The following is a 21,928-nucleotide window of genomic DNA, read 5'->3' as shown; positions in this document are numbered from 1 at the left end:
CCCCCTCCCCTCCCCCCCCCCTCTCCCCCCTCCCCTCCCCCCCCCTCTCCCCCCTCCCCTCCCCCCTCTCCCCCCTCCCCCCCTCCCCCCTCTCCCCCCTCCCCCCCCCTCCCCCCCCCTCCCCCCCCCTCCTCCCCCCCCCTCCTCTCCCCCCTCCCCCCCCTCCCCTCCCCCCCCCCCTCCCCTCCCCCCCCCCTCCCCCCCCTCCCCCCCCCCCTCCCCCCCCTCCCCCCCCTCTCCCCCCTCTCCCCCCTCCCCTCCCCCCTCTCCCCCCTCCCCCCCCTCCCCTCCCCTCCCCCCCCTCCCCCCCCTCCTCTCCCCCCTCCTCCCCCCTCCTCTCCCCCCCCCTCCCCCCTCCCCCCCCCTCCCCTCCCCCCTCCCCCCCCCTCCCCTCCCCCCTCCCCCCCCCCCCCCCCCTCCCCTCCCCCCTCCCCCCCCCTCCCCTCCCCCCCCCCCTCCCCTCCCCCCTCCCCCCCCTCCTCCCCCCCCTCCCCCCCTCCCTCCCCCCCCCCTCCCTCCCCCCCCCTCCCCCCCTCTCCCCCCCTCTCCATATCGGGCTCCTTTGTTTCTCCGGTATCCTAGCGATGGGGGTCACGTGCCTTCAGCGGGCGGTCACGTGAGCGACCCGTCACGTGACCCCAGGAAGCAGCCGCGGTGACGCAGCGAGGTCGGGCGGCGGCGATGGGCAGTGAGTATCGGCGGGGGCCCGGGAACCTCCCCCTCCCCCCCACCCCACTTCCCCACCCCCCTCCTCCCCACCCCCCTCCCCCTCTCCTTCGCCCCTTCCCCGCCCTCCTACCCCCTCCCCTCCCCTACCCTGACCCCTACCCTGTCCCCTTCCTATCCCCCTCCCCCTCCTATCCCCCTCCCCCTCTCTACCTCCCCCCTCCCTCCCCCCTCCCTCCCCCCCGCCCTCCCCCCTCCCTCCTCCCCGCCCCCCTCCCTCCTCCCTCCCCCCGCCCCCCTCCCTCCCCCCTCCCTCCCCTCCCTCCCCCCTTCCTCCCCTCCCCCCTCCCTCCCCCCTCCCTCCTCTCCCCCCTCCCTCCCCTCCCCCCTCCCTCCTCCCTCCCTCCCCTCCCTCCCTCATCCCTCCCTCCCCTCCCTCCCTCATCCCTCCCTCCCCTCCCTCCCTCATCCCTCCTTCCCCTCCCTCCCTCATCCCTCCCTCCCCTCCCTCCCTCTCCCCTCTCCTCCCCTCCCTCCCTCTCCTCCCCTCCCTCCCTCTCCTCCCCTCCCTCCCTCTCCCCCCTCCCCTCCCCTCCCCCCTCCCCTCCCCCTCCCCCCCTCCCCCCCTCCCCCCTCCCCCTCCCCCTCCCCCTCCCCCCTCCCCCTCCCCCCTCCCCCTCCCCCTCCCCTCCCCCCCCTCCCCCTCCCCTCCCCTCCCCTCCCCCTCCCCTCCCCCTCCCCCTCCCCTCCCCCTCCCCCCCCTCCCCTCCCCCCTCCCCTCCCCCTCCCCCCCTCCCCTCCCCCTCCTCCCCTCCCCCTCCCCCCCTCCCCCTCCCCCTCCCCCCCTCCCCCTCCCCCTCCCCCTCCCCTCCCCAAGGGTGGCAGAGTCTGCACCGGGCTCTTTGCACAGTTCACTGTCGCTGCAGGTCCTGCACCGGGCTCGTTGCACAGAGTTTGCCGTTGCTTTCCCCATTGTGTTTTGTTTTATCAGTGCCTTTCATTATCTGAGGATGTCCTGCATCCTGGGTCACTCCACTGCCCAGTAATTACTTCTGGAGCAAAGTCATGCAGCTCGGAAACAGGCACTTTGGCCCATGGATCAGACATTTCTACCACTGCAGATGCTGGAATTTCGAGCAACAAGCAATCAATCTGCTGGACCAGCATCTGTGAGGGGAAGGAATTGTCAAAGTCCAGCTTAATGTACACGCAGGCACAGGTGCAATGAAAAACTTCCTTGCAGCAGCATCACAGGCACAGAGCATCAGATCAGCAGCATTCACAAGAAAGACATAAATTATACTTTTTTTTCCAAGAAAGAACACAATTAGATCAAAAAAGTGATCATAGTGTTGCTAAACTGTAGCTTTTCTGGTTGGTTCACGAACCGAATGGTTGTTGACGTTTTGGTTCAAAACCCTGCATCGGGACCTGATGCAGGGTTTTGACCCAAGACACACTATTCCCATTTTTTTCCCACCACATTTCCATCTTCCCATCAGTTCCCCCCCCCACCCCCTCAGATTCTACCATTTGCCTACACACTAGGGAAAACTTCCAGTAGCCAATTAATCTAACCATCTGCATGCCTTTTATTTGAAGAATGCAGAGAAAGACGTTTGTGCTGCATGTATAGAACAGTAGCATTAAAAGTTTTATATTGGTGTATTGATTTGTTGGTTTCCATTATCTGCAGTGCTCTGCATTTAACTCACCAGCTTTTGATTGAAGGCCCAGTCCACCCAAGTTGCTTGTTTAAGAGCTACAACATTAAGATGGTGCTAGTACTTAAAATAAGCACGGTGAGATTTATACTTTGCGAAGTGTTTGGTGCCTATTGAATTTGTCTGTTTTTACTTTTATAGCTGAGGTCTTAGTTAGACCGTTAACATATAATGTCATCTCAGAGTTCCAGAGCAATGTTTTTAATTGCTATATTTCTAGTGGAGGGCTCAGCTCTTAAGACCATGCTTTCTTTTTGTTGCTTGTCAGTTAATTCAGGTTTTCTAATGGTGTACCAGTACATCAACTACCAGGCCTTGCGATGGCAACACAAGGAGTTGCCGTTTCTTTCACTATGTTCCTTATGATGCCTGCTTGTTTGGTGGTTCCATTCGTGATATAAGATTTTTAAATAGTCAGTCCCTTTCTGTGGTGTTGGAAGCAGAAAATCACCCTAAAGAGCTAGCCAGCCTCAGCCTTCTCAGACTCTACGATGGTCTCTGATAAGTGTTCTCGAACGTTTTATTGAAGCTAGTGATAAAATAACTTTGGAGGAGGTGCTTTATCTCAAACTGTGGGGACCTGCATTGAACTTGTAATTTTAATTTGTTTGTTTGAAATGAATATTCTTGTCTGTTGCAGTTAAATTTTTAGAAGTCATTAAGCCATTTTGTGCTGTTCTACCTGAAATCCAAAAGCCAGAAAGAAAGGTAAATATAACTTTAGTTTGTGACCTTATAAATCCAGCGTTATATCCACCTTGCTTTTAAATACACCTGTACACTGTGTGATCTAGTCTGTTTCAACTGTTGGTTTCTCACTGGGAAAATAATTTTCGCGGGAGTTTTTCCTGTCTGTAATTATTCCAACTCTTCTTTCTTGTCTGTATCTTCTACCTCTGAAGACAGTGAGTTCTATGCATGGTAATGCTAATGTTTTGAGGAGGTAAAGGTTCTAATAATGCGTATCAGCATTTAACCAACTTTTTTTCTTGTGGATTCACCGATGATTCTTCGTGCTTTGGGGAGAATACTGATCCAGTCATTAGCCCTGTGATTTGAGAAACCGTGGGTTTTGATTTTAGCAATTGGTTTCCTATCTGGCCTTTTCCCCCAGGAGTGTTGCCGACAGGGCCAGTGTTATTGTTCATCCCTCATTGCCCTTGAGAAGGTGGAGGTGAGTTGCTCCCTTGAACCATTGCAGTCTTTCTGCTGAGGATCTGCCCACGATGCCGCTGGGCTGGGAGTTCCAGCATAGAAGCTAATTTCTACGAGGCAGTGTGATTTGCAGGTCCTACCTCGTGTGGGCATTTGTAATTCTTGCTGTAACCAAATATGACATAATGCTGCATAATACAGTCAAAATAATGTGATGACACATTCATTTTTTTATGGGAAAATTTTGTATGAATGTTCTTATTACGAATGTTACTTGGATAAAATAACTTGGTCTTCACTCAGTTAATTTTAACTTCAGTTTAAATAATTGTCGTTTGGGAAATGTTGAAAGCCGACATTTATTGAGAATTGGTTTTAGCTGGAGTATTGAAGAGTGCTTTTAACAGATCTATTTATTGCATAGATCCAGTTCAGAGAGAAAGTATTATGGACAGCTATTACACTCTTCATTTTCCTAGTATGTTGCCAGGTGAGTACAGTTTTTAAAATTAAAATGTGTCTTTTTTACCCCAATCACAAGCGATGCCTGAAACACCTTTGCGTCTTGTTTGTAGATCCCATTGTTTGGCATCATGTCTTCGGACTCTGCAGATCCATTCTATTGGATGAGAGTTATACTGGCATCAAACAGAGGTTGGTATTAATACAGTAAACTTAATGTATGGCTTGTGTAAACTATATTGTTAAAGGAACACTGCTCAAAAGTGAAAAATGTCAACCTCATAAATGTTGTGTCACGAACCAGCAACAAAAGAACCACACTGAGCATGATTCAGTGTTAAAAACTATTTTATTAATCACTACTTATGATAATACGTAAAATAAAAGTAAAAATGTTAGTATGTTAGAATTCCAAAATGTTAAACCTCGAACGTTAACCCCAAAACTAAACTCGTCATGTGTGTGTGTGACAAAGTCCAAAACTCCCAGTTCCGGAATGGTTCTTAAAGTTCAGTTCCGCAAGCCATAAGGTGAAACATGAGCAAGGGCTTCTTCAACAACCACCGTTGTCTGAAGATAAGACGTAGACGTAGAGAAACACAGAGAGAGTAAATACGAAATCCAAATGTTCCACGATGGAACCCAAACGACACTTCAGTGTTTACTCGGTAGTGACTTCCTCACCCCGAAAAGCATCCGAACCGTGGTCGTCCACACACAAATACCTGTTTCCTTCTACAGGTCAGCAACAAAGTGAACTCCACCGGATTACTTCCAACTTCCATACATGGGTTTCAGTGGCAGACACAGTTATAGTTTCTCATCCATCGATAGAGAAAACAAGCAGGCTGGTGTCTCTCTCCCTTCTCTCTCTCTCTCCTTCTTCTTCTTCTAACTTCTTCAACAACGCCATTACGTCCTTTATCTTCTATTGACGTAAGCACGCCCCACACACACATACACACACACTCTCTATCTTAAAGGGACTTTCACTGAGTCCGTAACAGTTGTCAAATGTTAACTGTGAATTTAAATTAAACATTTTTATAGATATTAATAAAATACAGCCATGAAGCTGATATCACTCGTATCTTCTGACATAGGAGTCCATTTGGCCCATTAGGCCAGTAATAGCTCTCAGAGCAATCCCATTCCCACTCAAATTTTCCCTACAACCTATACTCCCCCATAGTGACCAATTAACCCACCAACCTGCACATCTTTGGGATGTGGAAGGAAACCCACGCGGACACAGGGAGAACGTGCAAACTCCACACAGCGCTGGAGGTTGGGATTGAACCCAGGTCCCCGAGCTGTGAGGCAACAGATTTAATAGCTGTGCCACCCACTCGTAACTCCACAAGCACATACTTAAGTATGCTGATATTGATGGAGAAAATAATCCTAATAACAGCTACGTATGACTGGTAATCTGTTCTTGATGAAGCAACTGCATCAGAATGTGCAAGCAGATGCTGGTGAAGATTTTGTGTTGTGAGCAAATAGAACCAGATACAGATGTAGTTAGATCATTATACATTCAACTTTTACTGTAAAAATCAATGAGAAGTCCTTTAAGTTTATATTAAATCTGATTTTCGCTGTGTTCTGATGCCTCTCACCTCGTGGTGTTTGCAGGTACGTTAATGGAACTGGGTATCTCTCCAATTGTAACCTCTGGTCTAATTATGCAGCTACTTGCTGGAGCGAAGATCATTGAAGTTGGTGACACACCTAAAGATCGAGCGCTCTTCAATGGAGCTCAAAAATGTGAGTGTTTAGAATTCTGCCAAGGAATAGGTTCATGTGTTCTCTGCTGGTACACAGTGAATAGGTAACATTTCACATTGTAGCATCCAATCAAACCAGAGGATGGGAAATCATCAGTGCTGAAAATCAGTTAAACAGAACATTGGTGTGATTCCCTCACGTTTTGTCAGTGTCAAACATGGTTATGAATTTAAAAAAAAAAACTTTTAAGGTCCATTTGCTGCAGCTTTCAGTTTTCAAGCAGTCACAACTGTCCTCTAGTTTCAAAATAGCTGTAGTTACAGTCATTTTCTTACTTAGAAGCAATCGCCAGCTTCTAAACTACAGGCAGTTCCCGGGTTATGTAAGGGTTCTGTGCCTGAGAACTGTGCATAAGCCCATTCCTCCATAAGTCAGAAATGTGTGTTATCTATAGTAACCCATATTGTATTGCTCTCACACTTGCTGTAAACCTTCCATTTCATTGAATAATCACTCCAATGCCATTCATGTTTAAACTAATGGAATATATACTGTATCCCGTCATTAATATATACAATGAAACATTTTATTATTACTAGCTTGAAAAATGCTTCAAAATGTATGGGAGAAAATGCGTGAAGTTGTATTTCCACAAGTCAGGTCATTTGTAACCTAGGAAGCCCCAGTAAACTCTGAAACCTAGAATTGTGCGCAAGGAATAATGCTATTTAAAAACAGCATCATCTGGAAATTAACAATAAACCAATTCACTGGACAAATTGCAGAACGTTTTATATTTCAGACGTCTAGCTTAGTAGACAGACATTTTGTTGTCATTCTGATCTGTCTGATTGTTGTCAGGATACACTGATACCTCGGCACTCGTGATGTGTCCCCAGGATGCTTATGGAATTGTGTTAGAAGGTTTTCTTGTGTTCTCCTGCCCTTTCTGTTGATGGATTACTTTTCACTGCAGATTTTGGACTTTTTCAGTGCTTATAACATTGAAATTAAAGGATTGTATGCTTGAGTTTCATAGAATAATTTTAAGTATATATTTTTTTTTGTGTATTTTTGAAGTCTGAGCTTTGAACTTGGGACCCAATCTGTAGAAACTGGTTTTGAGGTCTCCAGAGGAATCTGGAAGCTAATTATAAACTCTTCTGAAAACGTTGCCAGCCATTCAGAGTACCGATAAATGTTGCCTTTTGTCTTGAGTTACTAAGCTGAAATTTTCAAGACTTTCTCTTCTTCCTTCCACACCTTACCCCCCCCCCCCCCACCTCACCCCCCCCCCCCCCACCTCAAACACTCAGTGATGTCATTTTAGAGTCATGGAGCCATAGAGTTATACAGCACGGAAACAGGCCCCTCGGCCCAACTAGTCCATGCTGACCAAGGTGCCCACCTGAGCTAGTCCCATCTACCTGCATTTGACCCATATTCTTTTCCTATCCATGAATCTTTTAAACACTGTAATTGTAACCACATCTACCACTTCCTTTGGCTGCTCGTTCAACATACCCAGCACCCTGTGAAAAAACTTGCCCCTCGGCTCCTGTTGTGATCTTTCCCCTCTCCCCTTGTATCTGTGTCCTCTTGTTTTAGACTTCCCTCCCCTGGGGAAAAAAGACTGTGACCATTCACCTTATCCATGCTCCTCAGGATCTTGTGTTCCTCTATAAGGTCATCCCTCAGCTTCCTACGCTCCAGGGAAAGAATGCCCCAGCCTATCCAGTCTCCCGTTATAACTCAAGCCCTCCAGTCCTGGTAACATCTTTGTGAATTTAATGTGAGCCTTATGTATTTTCTCTTTTTGAAAAGTATTAAGATATTTTGAAACATTGATTTTGAATGTTTGTACTCTCTCTGCAGTATTTGGGATGATTATCACCATTGGTCAGGCCATTGTCTACGTAATGACTGGCATGTATGGAGATCCAGCGGAGATGGGGGCTGGCATTTGTCTGCTCATCATTATACAGGTCAGTGCTTCAAGCCACACACAACAAATACTCAAAGGACCATCTTACAGCAGTGAACACACAGAAGGAAAATCACATGTCTTGATTCTGGTGTTGACTAATGACTGAGGTGCACTCAATGGAATGGATTACAAATGAAAGTACTGTAGAATACAACAAAGAGGCAAGGATTAACTGAAGTTGTTTACCTAGACCAAATGCAGCAGAGGGTAGATTTAAATGAGCTGTGTAAAATTGAGGATTAAAAATTCTTATTTACCTTGTTTCCTTTAGCAATAAATGACCTCATGAGACTGGACTTGATGGGTAGAAAGGTTAGAAGGGAATTGAGGAAAATCAACTTCATCAGTGGCTCTGGAACTTGACTGAAAACGTGGTAAAGCAGAAATACTCCATGTTTCTTGGGTACTTGGATAAGCACGGGATACATGTGATCTACAAAGTTGTGGACCAAGAACTGAGGAATGGCATTGAGCTGAATGGTGTTTTTTCCCTGACTGGCACACACGATGGACCAATTAGCTGCTGCCCGCTATGCTTGAGTTGGTCCTCTCTCAGTTGATGCTAAGGGGAGGAAGTGTGGATGGTGTGCTGATTATAGCTGCTTGCCCACCTGACTCTTCCATTGCATTGAACAATTTGGATAGTTGGCCCACGAACCTTCAGTTAGAGAAACTAACAGTTTGCTTCAAGCGAACTAGATGTATTCTTAACAATATTCTGAGTTACCTTAATTAAGTTCAGTGATTACATCAGGCCACATGTGGACTGCAACCATTGACTCTGCTGCTAGTTCTTACTGGTATCAGGAGGACAACTATGCCTTTTGTCACTGTATTTGATGTGTTTGTATTTAAAAACATCACTGGCACCAAGATTTTGGTGGCTTGCACGCTCTGAGTTTGCAATAAGCTTGAAGGGCCTTCGAAGTTGGGTAGCTGTACTACAAGAAGGCACTTGACATGTAAGTGTAAATACTCCGTGTAACTTTATATTAACCAATATTGTTCCAATCTGATTAAGATCACCCCTCTCTGATTGGAGTTCTGAATCCGTATCAAATCCATGACACTGTTGTAAAGTCAAATTTCTCTGCTAGTTTAGCCAAGCTAACAACTGGTTTGTTTAGTTAAGGTTGACATTTTCATTAAAATAATGAAAGATTGTATATTTGTTATTGTTGATGCACAGTGCAATGAATAACTATTAAGTTCTGATTTTGGTCACACCTAAACTTGTGAAGTAAAATACAAGTTGGCTATTCCTTAAGCTGTCTTCTGCTGAGTTGTATTTGCAATTTGAAAATGCTTTTCTCCCCTTCGGCAAGCTTATCTTTTGAAACAAAAGCCAGCTTTGCAACCAATATCTTTCAATCACTTGATAAAATTGACATCCGCATAAGGATCTATTTTCACACTTGTATTTTGAGATAGCTTTTTGAGTGTTTTGTTCCAAGCACTATTACCTTTAGAGAAAATAATCATATAGTTGTCTGATTTGTTTCAAATGTGGTTGTGAATTTGTGGATGAAAAGAACATTCTAACAATGGAATTTTTGTTATTTTGAGAAAAATCTCAATATTATAATGTAAGTTTTTAAATCAGATTTGAATGTATGTCCTCAAGACCACTTTTATCTCTGTTGGATAAATATTCCAGGACACACAACCGTGCTAATATATTACTTTTAACCAAGAAATTTTTATCTTTTGGATGTCTTTTGTTTTAAATCTTGCAGCTGTTTGTTGCTGGGCTGATAGTTCTGTTGCTGGATGAACTGCTGCAGAAGGGTTACGGTCTGGGTTCGGGTATCTCCTTGTTCATCGCCACAAACATCTGTGAAACCATTGTATGGAAGGCCTTCAGCCCCACCACCATCAACACCGGCAGGGGTAAGCTGTGGCGGCGTTGCAACGCCTGTCCAGGAATCTTAAACTTTGTGGAATCATTGCACTGGAATTGGGAGGTCCTGACTGGGTTGTCTCTTTGTCCAGGCATTGAATTTGAAGGTGCGATAATCGCACTCTTCCATCTCCTGGCAACGCGGCAAGACAAGGTCCGGGCTTTGCGGGAAGCTTTCTACCGACAGAACCTGCCCAATCTCATGAACCTCATTGCCACCATCTTTGTGTTTGCTGTTGTTATCTACTTTCAGGTGAGCTCGCAAGGGGAGATTGTCGCTTTACTATACAAATGCACGAGCCAAGTCTGTGGACTGGATAAGCAAAGAGAAAGCTGCAGATGCTGGAAATCTGAAATAAAATCAGCAAATGTAGGTCAGGCAGCGTCTGTGGAGGGAGGGAGAGAGGCAGTTAACATTTGAGTACACATACAATCAGACTAAGGGTTGACGACCTTCCATCAGAACTCAGGAAGGAGACACGAGACGGCAGACGCTGGAAATGTGGAGCAACACACAAAATGCTGGAGGAACTCAGCGGGTCGGGCAGCATCTGTGGAGGGAAATGGACAGTCAACGTTTCGGGTCGAGACCCTTCATCTAGACTGAAAGAGGGGAGATAGCCGTGTACACGGAGACTGTACATTTGGGGATAATGTGGTAACTATTTTCTTCCCTATGTGGCTTTTACCTTGGTCGCTGGCACTACAGGTTTGTATGGATATTGTCTTTTATTGCCTCCCCAGGATTAAATTCCACTGAAGTGAATTAAACCAGTAGGGGGGGGGTTCAGTCCGTGGGTGAGGCACCCGTCAAGTGCCAGCAGCCAGCGATGCATCTTAAATGCTCACTTTGCCCGTTGCATTTTTTTTCTTTTTTCAACTTACTGTCTTTGAAGCATTTCTCAACCAAGAGTTTCTGGGTGTTTGATATTCAAAATGCTGTGGTTGAGCATTAGTTGTACTTACAATAAGTAACGTAGAACAGTACAGGCCCTTCGGCCCACCATGTCTGTGCCGAACATGATACCAAATTAAAATAATACCTTCTGCCTGCACATGAAAAGACCCCACCCACCCAGGACATTCTCTCTTCTCTCCTCTCCCATCAGGCAGGAGATACAGGAGCCTGAGAGCACGTACCACCAGACTCAAGGACAGCTTCTATCCCACGGTGATAAGACTATCGAATGGTTCCCTTATACAATGAGATGGACTCTTGACCTCACAATCTACCTTGTTGTGACCTTGCACCTTATTGTCTACCTGCACTGCCCTTCCCCGTAGCTGTGACACTTTACTCTGTATTCTGTTATTGTTTTTACCCTGTACTACCTCGATGCACTGTGTAATGAATTGATCTGTACGATCGGTATGCAAGAGAAGTTTATCGCTGTACCTCGGTACAAGTGACAATAATAGACCAACACCAATATCCTTCCATTCCCTACATATTCATGTGCCTATCTAAAAGCCCCTTAAACACCACTGTTGTATCTGCTTCTACCACTACCCCTGGTAACATGTTCCAGGCAACTACTACTTTGTGTTTATATAAGTAAAAACTCGCCCCGCACAGCTCCTCCTTTAAACTTTTCCCCTCACTTTAAAGCTATGCCCTCAAGTATTTGACATTTCTGCTCTGGAAAAAAAGACACTGATTGTCTACCCTATCTATGCTTCTCATAATTTTACAAACTTCTGTCAGGTGTCCCCTCAACCTCCGATGCTCCAGAGAAAACAACCCAGGTTTGTCTAACCTCTCCTTAAAGCCAACACTCTCCAATCCAGGCAGCATTCTGGTGAACCTCTTCTGCACCCTCTCCAAAGCCTCCACATCCTTCCTGTAATGGGGCGACCAGAACTGAACACAATACTCCAAATGTGGTCTAACCAAGGTTTTATACAGCTGCAACATGACTTCCTGACTCTTGAACTCAATGCCCCGACCGACATGGGCTGTGATGGATATCGATAATCCATGTGGATGCCTGGAATGCGTTGCCTGATAGGGTGGTGGAGGCAAATTCATTGGGGGCTTTTAAGAGGGGCTTGGATGGGCACATGAATGAGAGGAAAATAGAGGGATATGGGCATTAGTAGGTAGGAGGGAATAGCTATGTCGGCACAACATTGTGGGCAGAAGGGCCTGTTCTGTACCATTCTATGTTCAAGATAATAGGCTCAAACAGTGGAGGGATGGTGGGACCTTTTTCCTTTCTGCCTACAAATAACAGCAGCATTTTGTCTTTTTACAGGGGTTCCGAGTGGATCTGCCCATCAAGTCGGCTCGTTACCGTGGCCAGTACAGCAGCTACCCCATAAAGCTGTTCTACACGTCAAATATCCCCATTATTCTTCAGTCCGCTCTTGTGTCCAACCTCTATGTCATCTCCCAGATGCTGTCGGTCCGGTTCAGCGGCAACTTCCTGGTCAACCTGCTGGGTCAGTGGGCCGTAAGTACGGGGCTGCTCCCATTCCCGTGTCTGTCACTGGCCAAGCCGGCATTTCTTGCTCCTCGCCAACCGCCCTTCAGGAGCCGGTGGTGAGATGACACCTTCAACCGCCGCAGCCCGTCCACTGAAGAGGCTCCCACTGGGTGGGGAGCCAGGTGACCGAAGGAATGGCGATACGTTTCCAGGGGAACCTGCAAGTGGTGGTGGCTTTGTCGTCCTCCAGTGTAGAGGTTTCAGAGGTGCTGTTGGAGTAACCTGTTCAAGCAACTGCAGCACAGTTGTTGGCATAGGTCTCATTTTTTTTATATACGCTGAAGATGAACTCTTGATCTCCAATCTACCTCGCTGTGGCCCTTGCACTTTATTTGTCTGCCTGCACTGCACTTTCTCTGTAACTAACATTATATTCTGCATTCTGTTTTTCTTTTTACTTCCTTGATGTACTTGTATAACAGTACTGCACTGGACAGGCAACGTAGTGCTGATCTTGATGCCAATTTATACTAAATGTCTTCCTCCTGTGTATCATCCACATCCCTCCATTCCCTTCATATTCATGTGTCTGTCTAAAAGCCTCTTAAACTCCAAACTGCCTGCTTCCACTACTACCCCTGGTAACCCACTCCAGGCACCCACCACTCTCTGCATTTATATAAAAAGAACAATATGTCCCTCACATCGCCTTTAACTCCCCAACCCCAACTTTAAAATCATGTCCTCTGGTGTTTGACATTTCTACCCTGGGGAAAGGATTCTGACTGTCTACCCTATCTATGCTCCTCACCTTGTCGTGGTGGAGAAGCTTATGTGGTCCTGAGATCCCGAGAGTGATGCTGTCTGGAACTATGCTTCTGGTAGGGTCACCCATGGCGGTAAGGTCGATAGTCATGTCCCTGACAAAAAACAATCCAACCAAGACCTCAACGGTGGAACAGGCGGATGAAGTTACTTAGAACTCAACGGCTGTGAAAGCGGATGAAGGCTGCCACAAATCCATCAGCTCCAATCGTCGTGGTTTCCATGTCATTGGAACCGGTTGGTTGATTTGTGAAGTACCGTGTGCTTTTTGTAGTGCAACATCAAGTACACGTTAAACAAATACACGCACAGGCGTCTCCGCTCTGTGGGCTACTACCAAGATTGGACTCATAAGCCACTTGAGAGCCCATAGATAGATCAACGGAACGAAGACCATCATCCTCGACCTCGAGGGATTGCCACGACCGAATTTTAAAGACCTCTGTCAGGTCTCCCCTCAGCCTCCGATGCTTTAGGGAGAACAACCCAAGTTTGTCCAACCTCTCCTTATAGCTCATACCCTCTAAACCATACCCTCTGAACCTCTTCTGCACCCTCTGCATGGTCTCCACATCCTTCCTGTTACGGGGCGACCATGGCATTACGTATGGCATGATCTGCCTGGATGGCACACAGACAAAAGCTTTTCACTGTATCTTGATTCATGTCATAGACCATAATAAACCAATATAGAATAAACCACCAAAAATAAATTTAAAAAATGACCTTAGTACCACTTAAGGATTGAAGGATCCATTTAAATAATGAATTTGCTCTTTCTTCTCCAGTACTGAAAATGCTATTTTCATTTCAGGAGCAACTTAATGTTACTGATGAGCAGGCAGAATTTGCAGTTGACTTTGAACATTGTTGAAGCATCCTGGGTTAAAACTGTTGCCTGAAGGTTCTGCAATCACAACAGCAAATAATCAATTACGGCTTACATTTTCACTATGAAGAGCTTTTATTTACAGAATAGTTGTCCTGTAGTGGGAAATCACAATGTTACTGTGCCAAAGCATTTTCCAAGTTATTATTTAATTGCAGTTTACTGCCAGTCCAGTTTAAACTGCAGATTAAATTGTCCTCTGTGTCAGCCCCTAACTAACACAACCCCTAAATTCATGACCACTGCTTTACAAAATTTATGGAGTCATACAGCATAGAAACAGGCCCTTTGGCCCAACTCGTCCATGCCGACCAAGATGCCCATCTAAGCTAATCCCACTTGCCTGCAACTGGCCCATATCCCTCTAAAGCTTTCCTATCCATGTACCTGTCCAATGTTTTGTAAATGTTGTTAATGTACCTGCCTCAACCACTTTCTCTGGCAGCTCATTTCCATACACCCACCACCCTCTGAGTGAAAAAGTTGCCCCTCAGGTCCCTTTTAAATCTTTCCCCTCTCACTTTAAACCTATACCCTCTGGTTTTAGACTCCCCTACTCTGGGGATAGGACTGTGACCATCTACCCCAGACTGTGACAATCTGTGCTTTGTGGACCCAATGCACAGCAAACCAGTGTGCAATCTCTTCGGGCTTAAACTTCAGCTTTTTAAGCAAGAATTTAAGAATCTCATTTTCCTGCCTGTTTTTAGTTGTATGTTCTGGTTTTGAAGTTGCTCACTGGGTCTTTGGTTGTGATTTCTAGGATGTGAGTGGAGGTGGGCCAGCTCGCTCCTATCCAGTCGGTGGCCTCTGCTACTACCTCTCTCCTCCAGAATCCATCAGTGCCGTGTTCGATGATCCCATTCACGTCACAGTTTACATAATTTTCATGCTTGGATCGTGTGCTTTCTTCTCTAAGACTTGGATAGATGTTTCTGGTTCTTCTGCTAAGGATGTAAGTAGCACCATGTTTGTGTCATCCTCTCCGTTGGCTGGAAGCTGATGAGTCTTACTCCTTTGAGGAGTCAACTGAACCTGAAATCCAGGCCCTTGCTAAATTGCAATATCAAGAAAGTATCTAAACTACCATCTTTATTATGTGGAAATTGGAAGTCCTCACTCCTGTTAAAATGGACAGTAAAATTCTGCAGCAGGAGGATTATAGGATTATTCAGAGAGGGTAGGACTGTGCAAGTCAAAGGCTTTCCTGAAGGTCCATAAGTGTTGGTTTAAATTTTGTGTATTCAAGAGACTGTTTGCCATGAGTATTTAAATGGTTCTGGATGTCCTTTTGATAAGATTCCTTTGTGCTTCCTTGAGTTTTAAGTAGAATAAAGTCAATTTTAAGTTCTGTTTTGCTAAAACAATTACTGTTAACATGGAATTGAACAGCATTAAATTGTAGACTTCAGACTACTGAAATATATCTTGGGTTTTGGTGTTTGTACTCGATGGTTTTCCTTTGTTGCAATGATATATGTGAGAAATGTTTTAGTCATACAGCACAGAAACAGGCCCTTCCGCCCTTCACGTCCATGCCGACCATTTTGCCCACCTGCACTATTCCTGTTTCCCTGCATTTGGACTTTACCCTTCTGTGCCTTGCCTCTTAAACATAGTGATTGTATCTGAATCTACCTCCACCTCTGCAGCAAGTTCCAGTTCTCAACCACTCTGTGTACTTTTAAAAAAAATTTTCCCCTCAGATTCCCCCTTTCAAACTCCTTCCTCTCATCTTAAACTTATGCCCTTATGTTTTTAACAGCCCTAGCCTGGGTAAAAGATGACTACCTATCCTACCTAAACCTCTGATAGTCTTCTACACTATCAACCTCCTTCGCTCTAGGGAAAACAAGCCCAGCCTGTCCGATCTCTCCCCAGAACTAAAGTCCTCCATCCCAGGCAACATCCTGGTGAATCTCCTCTGCACCCTCTCCAGCGCAACCTGGGACCAGAACTGAACACCACACTCCAAGTGTGGTCCAACCAGTGCAACGTCCTGCCTCTTGTATTCTATGCCCTGACCACGCCATGTGTTGCCTTCACCATCCCAATGAGCTGAGCCTTTAGTTGTGACCAGCATTAGGAACTGCCTGCATCGCTGGTCCTCCAAGGTGAGGGTGGCAGCGAGATGGGTCTTCACCAAGGAAAGTATCAGAGGAAAATGAGCTCCACCATGTGACGAATGTCAAAACTTGTGTTGCCAGTATTGTGGTTACGAAAATAAAAGACCTGTACAAACCACTAAATATTCTTATTGCAGGTCGCTAAGCAGCTGAAGGAACAACAAATGGTAATGAGAGGCCACAGGGAGACCTCGATGGTCCACGAACTCAATAGGTCAGTGCAGACCTTTGGCATTAGGTTACTCAATGATCAAGCTGACTTCCCCCCCACACTAGAGACCTGGTCATCCACCTTGAAGGTGTGACGTACCCGTGGAATTGGCCCTCTGCATTTGGACAGGTGAATGCTGGCAGACAGGTACTGTGGCAGCACAGTAGCACAGCTGGCAGAGCCACTGCCTCACAGCTCCAGTGACCCCCAGTTCGATCCTGACCTTGGGTGCTGCCTGGATGGAGTTTGCATGTTTTCCCTGTCACCATGTGTTTTCCTCCTGCATCCCAAGGACGTGCAGATTGTTAGGTTAATTGGCTGCTGTAAGTTGCCCCCAGGGTGTAGGTGAGTGGTAAAATCTGGGTAGAGGTGATGGATAGTGGGGAGAATGGGTTACAAGGAAAATCGCAAGGGAATGGTATTGCTCTGAGCTTGGCATAGACTGGATGGGCTAAAGTGGCCTCCTATATCCTGAGGAAATGGGGAGTGACTTGGGGCAACTGGTAACAGCAAGATTCAGCCTAATATTTCTCGGGTATTCTTGCCAAATAAAATTGCTTCGTATTCAAACCATGCTGGTTTTGTGAGTGAGGAAACAGATTCGGGGTCTCAAAAGCAAAGACTCTGAACATGGTCTGGCAGTAAATAACTTATTTACAAAAGACGAGTGTGGGAAGATGGTAACGGGAATAACACACACACACATGCAGAGTTTATAGTGAGCGTGGGAAAATCACACCGGGGATAACGCGTGCGCGCACACACACACGCCCCCCCCCCCCGAACTAGGCACACACAATCAAGGGAAAACAATACAATACCCGCCACCCCTTGACTCAGTGCAGGCATGGCTCTGTGCTACCAGGGACACTAACTAAAACGCTCCCAGCCCTTTAAGAGTGCACACCTCACCAACGATTTCTCCAGCACTGTTCCACAGTACTCGGCCTGGAGTGAAGCAGGGTGGTCCCTTGGAGATGGCAAAGAGAGAGAGCTGAGCACACGCGGCGCCCTTTATAGTGCTGGAGGGCTGGGGGGTCCAGCCCAGGTAATTTACAAAGGCCAGTGGTCAGGTGTGCGCTGATGGGTGGGGCAGAGCCAAACCTTGATTGACAGTGGTGAGTCTTCTGGCAAGGTAGTGGGCAGTGCTGTCACGTGACTGCCACGACCCTCCACAGTACAGCTGGTTATTACGCTATCTGATCTGGCCATTTGGACTCTTGGATTCTGTTTAGCATTGACAGTTGTGGGTGAGAAAGACATTTTAATTAACTGTTCCAGTCATTAAATTAACAAGGTACATCTTTGCTCAAACCCTCACATGATTAGACCTATTGTAATATGGAAAGAATCTCTATCGCACCTACTTCAGTCATCCCACAGACATTAAAGGATTCTTGAAGGGTAGGATGTCTGCAGATTGAAATCCATGTATACTAGTGAATCATTAAATGATGTGGTTTTGGGCAGACAATAGGTTAACTTGATGTTCTTTATTTCCTCAAGATATATTCCAACAGCCGCTGCTTTCGGTGGCCTTTGTATTGGAGCACTGTCTGTTCTGGCAGATTTCCTCGGAGCGATTGGATCTGGAACGGGAATCCTGCTCGCTGTTACTATCATCTATCAGTATTTTGAAATCTTTGTGAAGGAACAAGCTGAGGTTGGAGGAATGGGTGCGTTATTCTTCTGAATCGCCAAGATCCGGAAGGTTTTATTTATGCAAAAGGTTTTTTTTAAACCCCCGCACTTTATGTCACTTCTATGTAAAGGGAGTTTTTTCCACATCCCACTTCACCCCTGTTACAAGGCAGCAAACTCTGTACGTACGCAACACTTTCCTGGCTGCCTTACCCCTTTACCACTTGCGGTATTCCTTAGTAAAGTGTTGAAAAACAGTGCTTTCTAGGACATTATGGCACCAGCACAGGTCCTGTGATACACGCGTGTTCAATGAGCATGCCAATTTCAATTTACTTTCAGACTTCATTTCACTTAATTTAACTAACTGGAAGATTTTAGCTGTTTAAAATTATGCCTTTCAAACTGTTAAATAAAACCATTGAAGCACAATGTTTTAGATATGTGACTATTTTAGTGTATCATAGATTTAGCAAGTCCAGTGTTTGTTTTCCCTCATGTATATACCTGTTGTTATATACCCGCAGCAATAGAAACACAGCCATGTTTAAATGTTAGAATCTATTTATTAATAACTACTTATAATAATGAGAAATAAAAACATTAAGATATCAGACATTGACTGTGTGTGTGTGTGTGTGTGTGGCAAGTTCCCAAACCCCACGTCTGCGAACAGATTTCAAAGTTCAGTTCAGCAAGTCATAAAGCAAAACGATGAGCAAAGGCTTCTGAAAACCTCATTTGGATGTAGAGAGAATATATTTACGAATCCCACAAGTTCCACGATGGAACAATACGACATTTCAATCGCCGAAGAACTCTGCTGCTTTTAGTCAGAGATATCTGCCACTTCGGTCGATACGTGGCAGCCCACAGATATACCTGATTCCTGGTACAGGTTAACACAAAGTAGACTCCACCGATTACTCCAAAGATCCATACATGGATTGTATAGTGACAGTCACAATGATTGTGATTCACTCGTTGATACAGAAACTGGATGTCAGTGCTACCAACTCTGTCTTGTCTGTGCCCTTGCCAGCACATCAGTGAATTTTCTTCAGACTCTTCCAGCATTCCAGTTATAGACGCTTTTTCCGCTCCCACTTTTAGTAGTCAGATAAAGCCACACACTCTCTACTACACTACCGTCCAGGTGCCTTAAAGGGACCCTCACCGAGTAGCAACCTGGCTCGTAACACTGGCACTGCATACTAGTTATTCAATGCTTGTGCTTGGATTACAGGTCCAAATCACTCACCTGTATCCGGCAGTTGATCTGTGCCAAACCCATTCATGTAAATATCAGTGCCCTATTGATTAAGGGTTTGTACTGAGACCATGTACATTAAACAGTTCATTTTATTTATTGTGTATAAAATGTAAAGATGAGCAGTTGGCATTTTTACAAGTATTTGTGCCTAAAGAGGCACGTTGAATTATGTTGAAGTGTGCACTACAGCTGTACTGAGGCAGTTGTGTTGATATTGTAAGTAAGTTGGTGCTTTTTGATCTGGGCAAAGTTGGAACGAACTGCCTTTGAGTGAGTAATGAAAAATTTAATAAATGTTTATACTACATTAATCACTTATCGATGATTTGCTTCAAACCATGCTTTCAACATGATGCAAATTAAGTCATTCTTAAAACCAATTTTAAAGTTAAACCATTTAAAAAGCTAATATTTATCCATGATTAGCACTGCAATAGTAGTATTTTGGTGTGCTGCAGTCAAAGTGAAAGCAAATTTTCCAAATTTCTTTCAAAAAAGGCATGAATCATAGATGATATCACGATATCCCAGTGTGATGTAACAGTTACTAAATTCCCTTTATCTGTAATTTTTGGAGAGTTGTTGTATCACTACCAGTGTTTTATACCTGGTGAGACCAGATGGTGAATGACCAAGTTCTTCAAGCACAGGAAGTCTTATTTGTATTAACCAGTATGTTCCTCAACATCTGTTTTCCACAATACTGTGGAGTGTCTATGTGTAAACAGCTGTGAGCATTGGCACCCCACACCTCTAGGGGCCTGAACTGAATCCTGACTTGGGTGCTCTCTGTGTGGAGTGTACACATTCTCCCTGTGACCTTGCAGGTTTCCTCTCGGGTCTGAAAGATGTGCTGAGGGTTAATTGGCCCCTGAAGTTGTAGTGGCCCCTGAACTCCCAGCACATCTTTAAGATCTGGAAGGAAACTCCAGGGATAAAGAACGCAAGGGGTGTTGATGGGTAGTGGGGAAAGAACAGTTGGAGGGAAGAAGGGGAATAGATCTCATGGGAGCTCTTCTATGGGCCATCATGGACCTTGTGGCCTGAATGGTCTCCTGTGCCTGGGTAAGCTGGAGCTTTGCTTTAACAATGATTTTTGCACGCTGGTTCAAGGTTGGGCGTGTCGGCCATGAAGTTTGTACTCAGCTCTAGGGTGGGTACTAACCAAGCCACAGTGAACATAGGGAGAGTGTGCACAAACCCAGATTCTAATTAACCTAAGAGCTGTACCAAGAAGTTCTTGGGGAAAAATGCAATCATCTTACCATTACATTGATTTCTAGGACAGCCAGCAACATGAACAACTTGCTTGCTCTGCATGAAAGTGAGGTTTTGGTTTTGCACACATTCTCAATGACCTTTCTGTGTTTAAAAATGTAGCAGCACACCTCTTTGTTTTGAGATTGAGAAACCATGAAGCTTGTAATCTTCCATAAAACATCACTTAGATAAATAAGGAATTCGCAAGTACATTGAGGTTGATATCATGCTGGGAGAAACCATGTGTACACATTTACATAAGTGTTTTAATGAAGGTATTACAGTAATTTCACAAAGAATTTAATAGCTGTCAACGTAAACTCTTCACGTGATTTCAATTACATGAAATCCTTCACGCTTCCAACAAGTTTACTAAACTTAACCAATTTCACTGAATGATGAACTAACACATAGAACTTTACATAAAGACTAAATGAGTATCACAGACAAGATTTTCTGAAATGCTGAGCCTATAGGTTAACGCCTTTCCTATGTTACATTTGGATAATTTGATTGCTCAGTGTTCTGAATTGGGTCGCGTAGTCGTCTAATTCAAATGCAAGCATCTTGCTGCTAACCACTAAAACATTTTCAACTGTTCTAACGTAACAAGAACCCACATTAAAATTGCTATCTTAAATAAAAGCAACTATGTTGCAGCAACATTACCACCTAAATCAGATTTACATTAAAAATATCATCTTACTAAAAGCAGTTGAAAAGAACAGAAATTCATTGTTAAATGTATTGTAAACATTGCAAGAGAATCCTCTATAATAGGTGGAATGCACTTTTTGTTTAAACTGTTTTGCAGTTTATTGCAGAATGTTGAATGATTTGCATGGATCCGTCAGGTGTAGATGGAATGCTCTCAAAGACAGTAAAAACTGATTAATGGATGCAAGTAAGGTTTGTCCTTTACTGCATGTAGAGTGGGAGAAGGCACAATCCTGACAGTCCCTTGTGCCTGCTCCGCCCATTGTCTAATATTGTTGCTGACTCTACACCTCCAGTACACCTGCCTGGCCAAGTCCTCGTTACTTCAACTAAACCAGTGTCTGCCATGAACTTACTCAGTGACTGAGCATTCAGTTTTCTGTGGTAGAGACGTCCAAAGTTTCACAAGCCTACATATAAAGAAACTTCTCCTCAGCTCATTCCAAAAGATCAGACCATTATCTTACAACTAAGTCGACCAGAGGACAGAGCATCTACCCTGCCAACAGCTCCCTACCCACAGTGTCTTGTCTAAAGGAATATCAGTAGTTACTGTGATTCAACTGCAGCACTGAGAACTTGTGTGGAAGATGCAACTAAACACTTGCTGGGTTCCTCTCTTCAGACAACATTACCAGAGTACTCCCATTTTACCCCAAGTTACACTGCAAGAAGCTTCTAGTAGCAGCCAGAACAGCTAACGTTCACATTTTCCTAATAACCAACTGTAGATGAATCACCTGGGGATGCTGTATGCTTGGGCAACTAATGGTCTGCTGGAGGAACTCAGCGGGTGGAGCAGTGTCTGTGGAGAGAAAGAAATTGTCGACGCTTTGGGTCAAAACCCTGCATCAGGACTGGGAGTGGAGAGGGGAGACGGTCGGTAATGACAGGGGAAGTGGTGAGACAACCTGTGTAAAGAGGGGCAGGGGAGC

General features: G+C 45.3%; 1 protein-coding gene across 3 annotated transcripts; it reads left to right on the top strand.

The window, feature by feature from the left end:
* Positions 1 to 580: 580 nt before the first annotated feature.
* Positions 581 to 21,898, top strand: LOC127580283 (protein transport protein Sec61 subunit alpha). 3 transcript variants are annotated; one of them, XM_052033509.1, is made up of 12 exons: positions 586 to 688; positions 3,031 to 3,098; positions 3,970 to 4,035; positions 4,121 to 4,199; positions 5,646 to 5,777; positions 7,614 to 7,723; positions 9,462 to 9,615; positions 9,718 to 9,878; positions 11,881 to 12,078; positions 14,529 to 14,720; positions 16,029 to 16,105; positions 17,609 to 21,898. In XM_052033509.1, the coding sequence occupies exons 1-12, from the start codon at positions 682 to 684 to the stop codon at positions 17,793 to 17,795; spliced, it is 1,431 nt and encodes a 476-aa protein (XP_051889469.1). In that variant the 5' UTR covers positions 586 to 681; the 3' UTR covers positions 17,796 to 21,898. The 3 variants fall into 3 exon arrangements, 2 of the variants coding, with proteins under 2 accessions (XP_051889469.1, XP_051889470.1); XM_052033510.1 differs by lacking the exon at positions 586 to 688 and adding an exon at positions 2,376 to 2,468; XR_007957799.1 differs by lacking the exon at positions 17,609 to 21,898 and having other exon boundaries at positions 581 to 688; positions 11,881 to 12,067.
* The last annotated feature ends 30 nt before the right edge of the window (positions 21,899 to 21,928 follow it).

The sequence above is a fragment of the Pristis pectinata genome, chromosome 19 (genome assembly GCF_009764475.1).
Source record: "Pristis pectinata isolate sPriPec2 chromosome 19, sPriPec2.1.pri, whole genome shotgun sequence".
Lineage (NCBI taxonomy): Eukaryota > Metazoa > Chordata > Chondrichthyes > Rhinopristiformes > Pristidae > Pristis > Pristis pectinata.
The sequence above is the reverse complement of the archived record's forward strand: the minus strand, read 5'-3'. Positions and strand labels throughout refer to the sequence as shown.